The sequence below is a fragment of the Astatotilapia calliptera genome, chromosome 2 (assembly GCF_964374335.1).
Source record: "Astatotilapia calliptera chromosome 2, fAstCal68.1, whole genome shotgun sequence".
Taxonomy (NCBI): Eukaryota; Metazoa; Chordata; class Actinopteri; order Cichliformes; family Cichlidae; genus Astatotilapia; species Astatotilapia calliptera.
Window position 1 is genome coordinate 35,186,462 of NC_137423.1, and position 14,917 is coordinate 35,201,378.

At 38.3% G+C, this 14,917-nt stretch overlaps 1 protein-coding gene across 5 annotated transcripts in view; it reads right to left on the minus strand.

Moving 5' to 3' along the window:
- drp2 (dystrophin related protein 2) overlaps nucleotides 1-14,917 on the minus strand; it is a 176,026-nt gene that overhangs the window by 42,103 nt on the left and 119,006 nt on the right. For all 5 annotated transcript variants that reach the window (XM_080308321.1, XM_080308312.1, XM_026145315.2 and 2 more), the window contains 4 exons: nucleotides 12,517-12,673; nucleotides 4,587-4,707; nucleotides 3,910-4,021; nucleotides 547-703 (listed from right to left, as the gene is read on the minus strand). In XM_080308321.1, coding sequence (XP_080164447.1) covers nucleotides 547-703; nucleotides 3,910-4,021; nucleotides 4,587-4,707; nucleotides 12,517-12,673 — 547 coding nt within the window. The remainder of the gene's footprint in view (nucleotides 1-546; nucleotides 704-3,909; nucleotides 4,022-4,586; nucleotides 4,708-12,516; nucleotides 12,674-14,917) is intronic.

Sequence of the window (14,917 nt, forward strand, 5' to 3'; positions counted from 1 at the left end):
GCCCTAAAGACTGAGCTGAACATGTGCTGGCTGTGACAGGAGTCCAAACAGTGACATGATTATTGTGAAGTGCCCTCGCTTCTAATGAATAGCGCCGCACAATTACAGGCAGCGGCAACAGAACCAATGACCTGTCATTTGTTTAACAACATCTATTCAGCTGAGATTTGTAACTCCTGCCACATCGCAGTGTCATTTTGAAGGGCCTTGTCATCATCTGTCAGATTACAGCCTTTCTGGCAGGAATGTGCATGCAGGCAACAAAAAACAATCACTTTAAAGGAACACAGCTTGAAACAGATCACCTGTTTATGCAGGAGGATCGCATAATTGTGGTTTTTAGAATTGAGAAAAAAAAAAAAAAAGCCGGATGTCATTTTTTTGATGTTTGTTTGAGACATGTTGCAATGTGTGCTTTTTCAGAGATAGCCAGAGGCGATAATCTCGAAGGAGACAATTAGTTTACTCTACAGGTAAACCCAATTTAGATTAGTGAGGGAGAGATAAGAGAAAAAAAAGAGCCGAGAGTGTACTGCAGATCGGTACCTTGGTAGCATCTATGTGGTCCTGTAGAGAGTCAATGAAGAGGTCTCCAACAGGCTCCCAGGCATCCCTCACCCCCTCTGCCTGCTCCAAGGCCCCTGCAAGCTCTTCCATTGCAGCCTGGATCTGAAGAAGACGCTCCAAAGTCCTTTCCATATGTCTGGAGGTTTTGTAGAAAATGCAACTTTTTAAAGTTAACTACCCGATCAATTAAAATCTGGAATCAGTGTGAGGAAATAAATCAATCAAAATCCATGGAGCATGCACTGAAACAACCCATTTATCCAAATTTACAGGCTGTCATTTCAATAAGGCAGTGTATATAAATATATATTTCATTCCACCAGTTCTAAATGGCTTTTGTGCAAAAACAAGTTTCGATATAGAGAAAAGTGAGCTCTGAATTTTCACGACTTCAAACCTTGATAAATGTGTTTTCATAATTGTTTCTGTAATGGATTATAGCTGCCACATTTTGTAATCAGGTTATGGTAATTGTATTACATGAAATATATTGCTACATAAACCTGCTGTGGAGGCACACACACACAGTCATGGGAAGAAACAACTCTTGGCTTTAAAACCATAAAACACACACAGGCATTGTTCTCTTGTATGGATGTATGATCTTATTTTTTGATAAAATAAAAAAGTTTTATTATAAATATACACCACAATCTCATTCTTTTAAACAAACACAGTGGCTGTAGCTCAGGAGGTAGAGCAGATCACCTACTGATCAGAAGGTTGGTGGTTTGATCCCTGGCTCCTCCAGTCAAGTATCCTTGGGCAAGATACTAACCCCAACTTGCTCTCCGATGCATCCATCGGAGTATGAATGTGTATGAATGTCGTTAGAAAGCACTAAGTGTAGATAAAGTGCTTGTGAGATTGGGTGTGATTGGGTGAATGAGGCATGTTGTATAGAGCGCTTTGAGTACTCCGTGAGAGTAGAAAAGCGCTATATAAGAATCAATCCATTTACCAATTTAATTGCTCTTTGAACCTTTTCCATTTCATTTTTTACCTACTTCAACTTAATTTGTAGAGCTCATTTTCTCTTATTGCTAAATTTCTAAACACAGTAATTTTCTAAAACTTTAATCTTTAACAGCTGACAAAGGTTAACCACAAATACAAGACAGATTTAATTTCTTAAACATGATTCAGAAATTCAGAAATGATCTAATTTACCCAATAGCAGAGTAAATTGACACCAAGAATGGGTAGAAATCATCTAAGACGAAAGGAAGAAAAATGTGGAAAAAACCGTCTTGAAAAATTAATTTTTCCTTTTCCATGTTTATATTTCATATTTAAAACTCCATACAATTATATACTCACAGGCCAATTCATTAGTTACCAGCACTGGGTGTAACGTGCTATGTTTAACATCAGAAGACGTTTACAGTACGGTCCTAAAGGAAATGTTCTGCATAGCTTGGTTATAACAAATGGCTATTTGAGTTATTATTGCCTTCCACTCAATTTAAGCCAGTCTGTCCATTCTCTTCTGACCTCTGTTATCAACAAAACAACTTATCTTTTTCTAATGATTCTTTGTAAACACTAGAGATGGTTGTGTGGGAAAATCACAGTAGATCAGCAGTTTCTAAAATACTAAGACCACCCACCAGATCTGGTGCCAGATCACTTAAATCACCTCTCTTCCCCATTTCCTCTGATGCTTAAATTAAATTTCTGAAGGTTATCTTGACCATGTCCAAATACACTCAGTTAAGTGCATTAATAAGCAGTTAAAGAGGCGGTTCAGATGAAGTGTACTAACAATCTTCAACTATCACAATCTCGAATATTTGCTGTATATTACATGTAGATTGTATTTTTGCAGATTGCACAGTATGCCCTGAACAATGTATTGTAATGAATGTTCCATGCTGTTTTTACAGACTATTGTTTTCAGCATCGATTAAATTATTTTTAAAAAAAGAAAGAAAGTAATTGCCGCATGGCTATGATGACAAAAAACAAAAGCCAAGAACACTTGCTAGATATGGTCTGTGGACCCTGATTAAGACTTAGAGTTTATGCCAATTTGCTTGAAAAATAAACTTAACATATCACTCAGTTTTCTGTGGTAATACTTGCACTACATGATATCTACTTCTCTTTTATCTCTTTTGGTTTTGTTTTTTGTTTGTTTTGCTTTGTTTTTTTAATGAAACAATTTTATTATTTGATGTTTGGTGTTCCCAGAAGTGTCGGAGGTTTTGTGAATGTAGTTTGAAAATTGTTTTTTTTTTTTTGATTATTTGAGAAATAGGAAATGGTTTCAACCAATCTGCTTAAGTAATTCTGAGAAACTGTAATATAATTATGACAAATATGCATTTCTTTTTCCTTTTCCCATTAACTCCATTCCATTATCTCTGTCTTTATCTGTCTTGTTCATTATACATAGACTACAGAGTATACTGCACGGACTCACAAAAGCAAAAAGAATAATCACATATGCCACACCTCTTATATTTAATCATAAGCGAGCTTTAGTCACTCTTCATGACTAAAAGAAAAATAAAGTAATGAATAACAAGTTGTCCAATAGTTTCACAGGCACAGAGACCACAGAATTTGTTTTATTTACTGATGTTTTGTCATTACTAGTTTAATTTAAAAACACTAATTACTAAAATTGTATTGGCAAGGCCTGCAGAGGACACAAATACTTATATTCTGAAGAAAGATCTAAAAATAATTTTCCTTGTACTCAACTTGATTAAAAATTATGACAGACAAAGAGTACAGAGTCCCAGTGGTGGAATAAATGAAGGGACGGATAATAACCCAGTAAATCTACAGCGTACTTGAATAGAAATATATATGAATTATCAGCAAAATGTGCTCTTCATACTAAAAACTGGCCATTGTGAGCAACATTATATTGATTGAATTATGGAATGTGTAAGAAGGCTTTTACTACTGTATCGGGTAAGGATTAAGCCAAAAAAACCCCACAAAAAAAACACAAAAAAACAGTTCTACTACGCTATCTTGAATTCCTCTAATCTTTCTTTAATCTCTTGGGGGGCTTAATCAATTATTTAAACAGAACTAAGTTCAGAGACTAAATGTATCTTTGGTAAATTTTCTAGCAACTCCTAGATATCTGAAATATGACAAGCTGTCAGATAAATGCAGTAAAGTAAATTTTACCCTGGATTTTGGTGGAAGCAGAAGGTGCCATCCAGTGGGAATACTAAAGCACAAGTATTTCAAATTCGCAATTAAATAATCCTGATAAACTATAGTAAACAATCCGAGTATGGTTTCTTTTCACCAGTTCAGAAACCACCCTTTATCAGAACAAGATATTTTATATATATATTACAAATAAAAGAGTCTGACCTGTGGCGGTCCACACAACGTGCTGTCAGTTTTTCCCACAGGTCACTGGCTACGTTCGCCTGCTTCCACACAGAGCGGCTCACATTCAAGATCCGCCGGCGTGGAGACACCTCTGTGGAAGATGGAAGAGGTTTGATGGGGTCATGCGGAGGTAACAGCATAAAGGTGCAAAAGAAGAAGTAATAAACGGGAGCATACGGAGAAATAACAGGGTGAAGAGAAGAACGGGGGGTTAGAAGTCAGCCAAGAGAAGAGTAATGATTTAAGAAGGATGGCATATCAACTCGATGAATAGAAACAGGGAAAGAGAAAGGCAGGGGGCCACTCATGTTGGGGAACACAGTAAGGTTGATTGCTAGAGTATTCCCTCAATGAGCAGCCAGAGGTGAGAGCCAAACACTACAAAGAGGATGTAACCGTGGAGAACCAGAGGAGCATGCTGTATTATTGATCTGAGCAGATGGTACTTTAGAGGTGGTGAACTAGAGCTAATTGGTCCTGACCCACACATTTTCCCTAAACTCAGTGTGACACGAGAGGACGGATCACTGCTAATAACTACTAATGGAACGTTTCACCTGCATGGGTCCTACCAAAGGAACTCAACTAAGGGGGGGTGTATGAGTATGACATTTTGGCTGGAGCAGCAGTTGGCACAGCCGATGGAGGGAGCAGACCTTTTCCATCGGTCAGGGTCTCCTCGGGCTCCTGGAAGGGGTGCTGAGCCAGAAATGCCTGGGCAGACTCCAAGACAGAGTAGATAAATGGCCCACGGGACTTGACATCCTCCATGAATGCCTGCAGGGATACAGAGAAGTTGTAATGTCAAACTTTTTCTGGCTTAGTAAAAAGTAGAGATAGATTGGATATTGGTCCAGTGGTGTTAGGCATCAGAGACAATGAGCAGATGCATGGTTCATCTGTTCAGTTCAGGTCTATGTTGTTCTGTGTTTACTTTGCCATGTGACAGTAGCTGCTCTCAGCAGAGCTAGCATCAAGGAAGCAAACAGCAGGCGGTTTAGAGGTGTATCACAGTTTTCTATCTTTGCGAATGGTTTTTACTTAAACTTTAAACTGTGATCAGAGTGAATTGACATGACTCAAAAACATCCAGCGATGACAATGGTTGTTGATTTACTTTCACTTTCATCATGTTCACTCATAGATTTTACCCGAGGAGCTAGAAGGTCACTGGTTTAGTGTAACAGTTGTTGGTAAGCTTTTACCACACTTACAGTAATACTGTATACTGTGTTGTTGTCAGTGCCATTAATTATTATTTCACTAGTGTGAGGAGGAAAAGGGAGAATCTACTGTGGCTGTAAATGACAGCAGTTTGTACCCTAATGTCTCTCACTTTGATCTGAAATACAACCAGTGTAGTCAGTCTAGTTGCTCCTTCAGCTCCTGGTACTTCTCTATTTTCTCGTGCTCCTTCTTTCTCATGTTGCTGTCAGCTACAATTGCGTCTCTTACAACTGCAGTCTTCTTCTCATTGTCAACCACTTCTATGTCTGGTTCACTGGCCAACAGCTGCTTGTCTGTCTGGACCTTGAAGTCCCACAGGACCTTCGCCCTGTTGTACGCAATCACTTTCATGGTCTCCCATTGGGAATTGGGGACTTCTAAAACACATGCACCACAAATGTTCCTGTACACTATCTCAGTCACTTGGTTGTGCCTTCCAGTGTGTGGAAAAAGTAACAGAAAACTAGTCGAGGTACACAGCACTATCCTTAAGTAACTATAATCTATTAGTAATACCAGACCGAGGACTGAGTCAAACAACTTTTATATGCCATAAAAATCATCCAAACCACAAAATAGAAAGAAGTTTACATAGTAATAATCACCAGCTGACAAGTCTACCCAAGCCTAATATCAAAATATCAGCAAAACCGACTCTATTTATTTATTTTAAATCAAATTCATTTGGATTTACTTAAGATACTCAATAACAGGGTAACTATGAGCAAAGTTATTTAAACATATCTGAAATCTGGATGCTAGAGATAAGACTTTATGAAAGTTTCTCTCTGTGAAATCACCAGTGGAACAAGTGAAAATGTAGCAAGAAACCCTCTGAGTATACTGGTTAGAGCAAGGGTGTGTTTGACGTCTATGAATTTTTCACTTGGTGAGAATAAATATTTTATTTTTTCCTTCAGAGATTGCATAACCTTCCTTAAAGATTACAACATGCCACACAGATTGTTTAGCTAACCTATTTAAGAAACACTAAATGGCGTACATAAAATTAACTTGCTCAAATGCATGGGTTACTTAACACAATCACTAAACACACATAAACACACATACACACACACACACACACACACGTTCCAGTGAAGTTACACGGCTCTCTGCTTGTGATGAGAGCCCAGGGCGCATAGGACTCTACTGGGTGCACTGGTCATCTGCCCTTCAAGCACAGAAGAGCCAATTAGCTCAAGAGCTCAGCTCCACTGGGTCACATTCAACAGTACTCACTATGCAAATTACAGACAAGGAGTCCAGTGTGTAAGAAAGCGCAAACACATATACACACCTTCACTATTACTGAGGAGATAGCCAGAGCCTTCCTGGGGCCTCAAAGAAAGCCAACGTGTCAACCTTCTCCATTCTTCTGCACTAATCTTTGTTCTGTTTAAAACATAGCGCAGGTGTGAGAATTAATGCCAGGGATATTTCCTCTCTTCAGAGTAATTTATTTAGGTGAAGCCAATGTTCTCAATCCTCTTACGGTATAAAGAGATTACATTTTCAGCTAAAAATCTACATTACTAGCTGGAATTAGCAGTGCTGTGAGCCACTGCAGAGACAGTGTTTCAGTGTCTATGAAAATCCCCAGGACCAGAGCCCGGCAGGCCTGATAACAGGCAGCGAGTAGAGTGAAACAGAGAGCCCCAAATGAAACACCAGCAAACACCGGCCGCCACCATGCAAACATGCAAAAGTGTGGCACGACGGGGAGCTGCAGCAAGAGATAAGATTCCCAGTGCAACAGTCTTGAAGAAAACCTGCTTTCTGTCTTTTTCCTCTTCCTCTCTCACACTCTTTCTCCAAGCGCAAATTCCCTCCTTAACCTTTCATTCTCGCCTCGCCTCCTTCCTTTCCTTTACCCACTTTTCATCCTCTCTAGCTCTCTATTCTTTCCGTCGTCTCTTTAGCTGCTTTGCTGCCCAAAGAGGAGCTGAGCCATGGATTCCCTGAGCCAGCTGTCATGTTAAAACTTTAATTCCAGCTAAATTTCACACTCAGAGGCTTCATCTTTGGTTGAAGGAACATTAAGAGCGAAGCCTTCAGATCAGATTAAGATACATAATGCATGGCGGAGAACAAGTCAGGGGGAGGAAATAACTTCATTGACTTGGTCTAAACATTTTGACTCCCTTTACTCATCCCGGATGCTCCTTTTCTATGTGCTTCTGACAACACAGAAGTAGATGAATTTTCATTTCATTTTCCTTTTGCAGCTGCTGCAGACACACAAAATCCTTTCCAATGCCAAATTGCTCAGTCGTTCCAACACCGAAGCACGCACAGCCATACACTATTTCCCCCAATACGTATCTTACCCCTCTGTCACTGCCCCAAATATACACACAGCAAATATGCTCCCAAGCCAGGGCTCATGCAGATGTAGAGACACACATACACAAGTGTAATACAGTGAGAACTCCACTCACACACAACAACATCAGAATAAATCCACTTAAGATCAATAATTCACATTTCTTAAAACGCTTTAATTCTCTATAGAAAACCGAAATGCAATTTCCCTCTCTGCTTTGTCGGAAAAGTTTTAGAACGACCAGACGCTCGGGAAGCAGAGGCATCACAGATTATAAAGGCATGCTGTGCTGAAAATGGGACATTCGAGGAGAGAGGAGAGGAGCAGAAAGGAGAGGAGAGGAAAGGAAAAATTGTACATTACATCCTAGTAAGGATATACTAAAAATAGATTATAGTAAATGTTGTATTTTACAATGTTGTAATATATTGTAATTGTAATGTATGTCTTATAAGAGATGGATCTCCCATGTCTCATGATTTATTCATGAGACATGAACCCAACATGACCCTTTTAGCTTTTTCTGATGTAACACAATTATAAGAATTAATTATAAATCACATAAACATGCAATTTGTTCGAGAAAATGCAAAAGCTTTATTTTCCTTATGGGTATAAACCCCCATGTAAGTGGTAATTAAAGAAAGAGAAAAAAATACAGTTGGGGTTATAAAAACCTGTCGAGGGGTAGGAGAAAATACACATAAGAGTGACTAAGAAAAGGGACAGGGAGAAAAGAGAATGAAGAGAAACCCGGGGGAGAGCATAGCACAGATAAATGTGGAGTTTAAAGGTGTCTTTTGTTTTGTTTTTTATTGTTATTGCCGGCCTGCTAATTGGGAGTCTGATTTCACAGTGTACCAGTTGAGATGGGAGTTGAAGTGGTGTGAAGCAGGAGCCACAAACCTATGTCAAGTGGCCTTTCAGACGCACTGCACAAACTGGCAGCATGGAAAATTGGAAAAAGGGTGGAATGGGAAACTATGCTGTAGTTACAGAACCAATTACAAGTTTGTGCGAGCGGAGGCTACTGTAGGTGTCTGCGTGTATGTGTGCATGTGGCTACATCACTACCACTTCACAAGATATATCACTGCCGAGTAAGGGCTAAGGCGATTTAGTGGGAAATGAAAAAAAATATCCAGGAGATCATAGTTGATGTTTTTCCAAATACTTGCTATCACAAAGAAATCCGAAGAGAGTAAAAATGAATGGTTTTATACCCTCCACACACACTCCTTAAAGTATATTATAAAGCCTTGAATATTTGATTGCATTATTTGACTTAAATAATAATCAAAATCATTTTGTTCTAATGGATGACACACACACACACACACACACACACACACACACACACACACACACACGCACACACACACACACAGAAAGGGAGGGAGAAAGAAAGGGAGAGCTGCCTGCTAGGCAGTTCCTGTCTGTACCAACTTTATGAGTTTCCACTAACACACTGCACACAGGGCTATAAGACATGTCAAGTTAAAAAGATTTCAGTTGAAAGATTTCCCTCCCTTAAAGACATCCTGGGATTTCTATGGTTGTGCCACCAGTGGGTATCATTAACACACAGGAAATCCATTTTTTCTTTTGATCTCGTCAATAAAAATTCACTGACAAAATATTGAAACTTGCACTCATTATGCTGGCTTGTTAAATCGAACAAGTCTGATGTAATAGAGCTTGGAAACTGGATGCATGTAAGGTAAGTATGGCAACAATGTAGTCTAAACACAGAAATTCAACTTATTATACTTGATTTGTTTGTAAAAGTCCAAATCAGCTGTTAAGATATTATGGTGAAGTACCTTTTTATGCTAACACCATCAAACATGAAATGCATACGCACTCAAAGACATACCACATATGTGTTATGTTAACTGATGATTTTCAGTTGTTGCAGGTGTGATAACGTGCAGCAACTTCACCTTTTAATAATCTCTGTTTTAGATCAGTGATGTTGTGATGGCTTGTCCTGCAAATACCCTGCCTCTCACCCAAAGTCAAGTGGGTCCATCACCCTCTGCAACCCTGAGCTGAAAGAGATTTAATGCATGTGAAATTTCTCTTCCTTTTGATGTATTTTCTAAATAATATATTTAATCACCACTTATATGTTGGAAGGTTGTCTTTGATCAGCATCACAGTTAAAACTTTGTTGGTTAAGAGAAATGCACTTAGTGGTAAATCTAATGCACTATAATTACAGACCCAGCTTTCCAATTATAGGTAATTAAGTAACATAAATGACAGCGTGACAACCTGACAGAAACATAAATGTAGATGTATGATGCTGTGTTTTAAATAACTGCATATACATCTAAGAGCGATAACCTTAAGAGTCAGAGTACATGTTTTGTGCAGGGTGAGGCAAGGACATACACTGGCCAGAAATATTGCTGCACGTGTTAACTGTTGCTGTGTGAAACAGACACACACAGGGCAGTGAGCGCCAGCAAGTTTATGGAAAACTGAGAAAGTCACCGGATGACTGCTCATTAAAGTCACACACAAATTTCGGCAGATTTACCTCACTACTGCGGGAAAATCTAATGATAGCACAAATTTCTTGGAAGTAATTGAATTCTCAATGTATGAATCAGACTTCCTATTCTGAATGCTGTTATCAGATCTGAACACTGATTGATTAAAACAGCAGTTCTCCTAGTTTTGCTGCAAAGTTCTATGGTGGACTAACTTTGACAACATCTCATCATAACCTAACCTATAAGTTATAGGTTGGGTTATGACGAGATGTGATGAGATGTTATAGGCTATAACCAACCTAACTTCTTCCTTGAAAAAGACCACTAAGTGGATGTGCAGGGCCTTAAAAGAGAAATGGAGTAGCCAATTAGATTAAAGCACCTCATTCCCATGTGTCTTTAGATGGTGATGAAGATGGGTAAGAGGCCTGAGAAGAAATGACTAATGAGATCTCAGCCACAGTTCTTTGGAAGTGGTCCTTTTTTCACTCCTCTATAAGAATAGACTCTTTTAAAGGGAGCGATCATTGTACATTGCTCGATAACTTCCTATATCATTTTTAATTTCCCTTCTGAGGAGGAAATAGTATATATATATATATATACACACACACACACATATACATATATGAACAAAAGTAGCTGGACAGATACTGTACATGACCTGGGAAGATGTAAAGCTATACACGACAAATTAAGCTTATATAATCATACTGCACTCTAATTAGCTTAACTCCTGTCACAAGAGCTCCTGAGTCCTGCAGAATCAGTTTTCAGCCAATAGCCAAAGTTAAATTATGAGCATCTTTACATTCAGTACAAGTATGAAAACATTCACTGGTCTAAACTGACTTGTTCAATTGATCACTTATAATTCTGTTAGCTCCTGGGTTTTTTGGCCCTCTTTCCACACAAGACCTTGAAAGATTTACAGGCCAGTTCAAATCACTGAACCGTGAGAGAATTATCTGAGAGGACGACATGTTGTCAATGTTCCCTAAAGCCTTAAACTTTGTTACTGACAAAAAGAAAACTTAAATTAGCTACCAATTCCATCAGCTTTAAACTGGTAATGCTTGTTTGTTGCTTGTATTCAACAAACACATCACCATTAAGTGGTACACATAACCCACAAAGAATGAGGCCTAATCCTTAGGTGGCTCAGTGTTAATGAATCTGTTTATTTGCCCAAAAGTCTCTAAAATCTTTTAAAATCATGGTTTTAAAGTGCAGCGCTTTGTCCTGCTACAATTAATCCCCTGAATCCCAGCCGTGGATGTAATTTGTGATCTGGAATTGTGAACATGACTTAAAGATGGACAAACACACAAGTCACAAAACCTCTAAATAGCTTGAGCTCTATTGTTCAATCTATGTAATTAATTAACCATCTCAGTTTGATTTTTAAGCAACAACATCAAAATTGTAAAGGTTCCAGCTTTAAAAATATTATAATTAGGTACTTTTACTTGTTTCACATACATATGTGTGGATGTCAGGAATCATATCATATCATTTGTGTGTTACAAAAACATAGTAGTTGCGGCTGTGGTTCAGTCAAGTTGAAAAAGAGCAGGCTCATTCCTTAGATTAACCTGGTTAGTTGGAGCAGTTTGTTTAAGCTGTTCCTGAGTGAACCAAAAAAAAGTGAGCTGGTATAGCTTGCATTTGATTGGAGGGTTTCAAAGTTTGAATTTCTTTCATTATTATTTCACTTAGTTAGTAAACCCGTTTCTTTGTGTATTCGCCAGCTGTCTTTTGGAGATCCGAGCATCCTGCAGTGTACTCCATCAATGCCTCCATCAATAGTATCAACGACAGCTAAACTTGGAGAAAGTTTCAGTTATCTAGTATTGATTCAAACTGGACAATAGATGCCGGTTTGATCGATATCTCGGATATCTGCAAAAGCTGGCAGAATAGAGACTTGTTATCTGCAAACTCCAAGCATGCTTATCCTTGTGCTTTTATTACTGCTCTGCTGAAGATTCAAATCCAGAATATTCCCCTGATTCAAATCTGGACTATTTTAGCTTTTATCAAGTAAAAGAAAAAAGTGCAGACACTGCCCCAAAAACCACACATCACACAGGTAAATGGGCTGCATTTATTTAGGCGTTTTCTAGACTTTATACTGATCAAAGTGATTTATCCATACTGACACAACAGGGGCATTTGGGGGGTTTAGTGTTCTACATGAGGCAACATCAGCATGGAGACTTTTTGGTTAATGAACTATCAGCACATGACCTCGAGCATGCTCCCAGTATAATTTCATATTGTCTAATATGGACATAGATATATGGCTTTTAAAATTGAGAAGAAAATCCTTTAATATAGCAAGAATCTTATCCCCTCTATCACATATAATCAAAGAATGCATTTATGCATTTTAGTTTCTGTTGTATTTTATATACATATATGGTTTTCTTTGGCTAATTTTTCAGTATGAATAAGCTGTGTATCTAATTTTCCTTTTGAGAATAACCACATCTTGTAAACTGGGTACTGAAAAGGAATTATCCACGTTACCTGGTGGAACTCCCTCTGGTGCTGGACAGCTCCCACATCACCTCCTATGGGCAGCTGCTCCGACAGCTCCTCGTCCTTGGCCGTCAGCCATTCTATGATCTCCTGCAGGGAGAGCTGCAGCTTCCCGCTGTTGTCGGAGAAAGCCTCTAGCCGCACCCTGCCAGCACACACAGCAACACATTGCTTTAGCAAACAGTAGGATTTTCCAACTCACCAAATAAATGCTGCAGATGACAGTTGGTCACTGCAGCCTATTTTGCACAATAGCAACATGTTTACATGTTTTCTTAGATAACTTCTAAACCACTCATTAGCAGTGTCACTTGAATTTGCAGTTCAGTAATGACTCTTAATATCACCTGCATGCCATGTTATTTTTCCAGTAGTCACCCAGGTATTTTTCCATTTGAAGTCCAACCTTAAGAGTCTAAAGGTAAGTAGCACACTGTCCAAGGTGAAATGAAAATATATTTCATGAGAAATTTGCTTTTTCAAGGATAAAGAAAATTGTAGCTTTTTTGCAGCAGTGATATGAATTAATCCTTAAAAGGTTTTCAAACAGTTCCCACAGATGGCCCAATTTATGCTGATTATTTTGTTGTTCCCACCAGATGGAATACATTATCAGGACAATACTGCAGGAAGTACTTTTTATAGCTACGAGAATGGTGAGCAAAGGGCAAGTAATAAAGGAAGACAGACTGGTTGGTCAGGTGTACATCCTACAGCAAGATAACAACCCACTAACATTTGAATAAAAGAACTAAGTGGTAGGTCTTAAATGGCACTCATTCTGGTTTGGTGTGAAGCGGAGAGGTTAAAAAAGGTCAAAGAATGTTCCCACAAATGTGTTGCTCTATGTTTAATTTTTATTTGAGAACGAGAGTCAAAACTGTGTTTAGATGATGAATAAGTCAAAAACTTAGTTAATTCTAAAACAAGCTCAGACAACATACCTTTAAACAATCTTGAATTATTCATAATCTAAAGATTTAACACGGGCATCTTTTGTTAGCTTGGGTTTATCAATTCTGAAGTAAGCTTCAGATGGTAATGTTTGGTTATCTAAGCTAGAGAGAGGTAGCATGTGATAATTTAAAAGACAACTTATACACAGAGGTAGCAACAATATGCCAAGGTGTGAAGCATCTTGCCTGCAAAAGGCCAGGAGGAAAGACTGCCACCAGGAAAACATGGACATAAAAATGCAGAGTTAAAATACTTTAGCACCTTTTAAGTGTTTATCAGCAAGAAAGAGAAAGAGACTTTAAACATATTGGTAGACACATATGATCGAGTATAGAGTAGCACTATATGTAACACTGTACTTCCAACGTGAACACACAAAAATCTGTATAAATGAATGCCTTAATTTCAAGTACAATGACAGCATTACTGGATCCATGGACAGGGTGATGGTGAAATGACAGTACAATGCTACATTTTCTTTATTATATTTGCTAAATATAAATACTTTTGTTCTTTTTTTGCAGTCTTTTAATCTATGAAGCAAGGGGATATTTTAAATGTATGTGTTACAAAAAGTTGATAGCAACACTTTTTCAGTCTTTTGAGTCAGTAAAAGTTGGAACAAGGATAGTAGCTACGTTTTTGGTCTACTTTTGTCTGAAATCAGAGAAGATTTACTATGTCAAAAATGACTTGAGATTTTTATGGTAAATCTGAAAATTCTGTAACTGCTGCTAAATGAGATGCAATACTGGACTATTCTATTTCTTTTAATCAAAGATGCATGCAATGTCTTTTATGTAGAATCCCACATGGTAGCGGTGCAAGGTGAGAGGCACAGAGTTGTAGATGACAGTATTTTCCAGGCTGAAGTGAACTAGGTTCACATGACAGAAGGAAGTTATCTGTTCGCCACCTGCCAGCAGCATAAGAGATATCTGAGGGAAGTACTGCTTTTGTAGCACAGTTGGCGCCGGCAGTGTGGGGGCAATGTGAAAGCTTCCTCGTGTTTCAATTACACACCAGAAGCCAGCACTCAAATATCATTATTCCTGCACATCACAATTTGCCAGCACTGTCACATCAAAGATGATGAGTGGGAGTGAAAGCAAGAGTGAAAAAGACGTGTTACTGCTCACATCTGTAAATGAGAGAGGACTTTGCAAAAACCTAACTTGATTCAGATGACAATTTATGTGAAATCAAAGCAAAATCTTTAAGATTTTAGCTGCAATTAAATAGAAAACCACCAGAGATGAACTTCTGCAAGACACAAAGTTAGTTAATTACATGCTGCTAAATGGAGTTTAAGCAAATACTTATCTATAATCTTTCAACCTGAACCAACAGCATGCCACCATCGCCGATTCCATATTACTGACTGAAAAAAGGACTGTAAGGCAATATTATCCAAATTGAATTCAGCATAGAT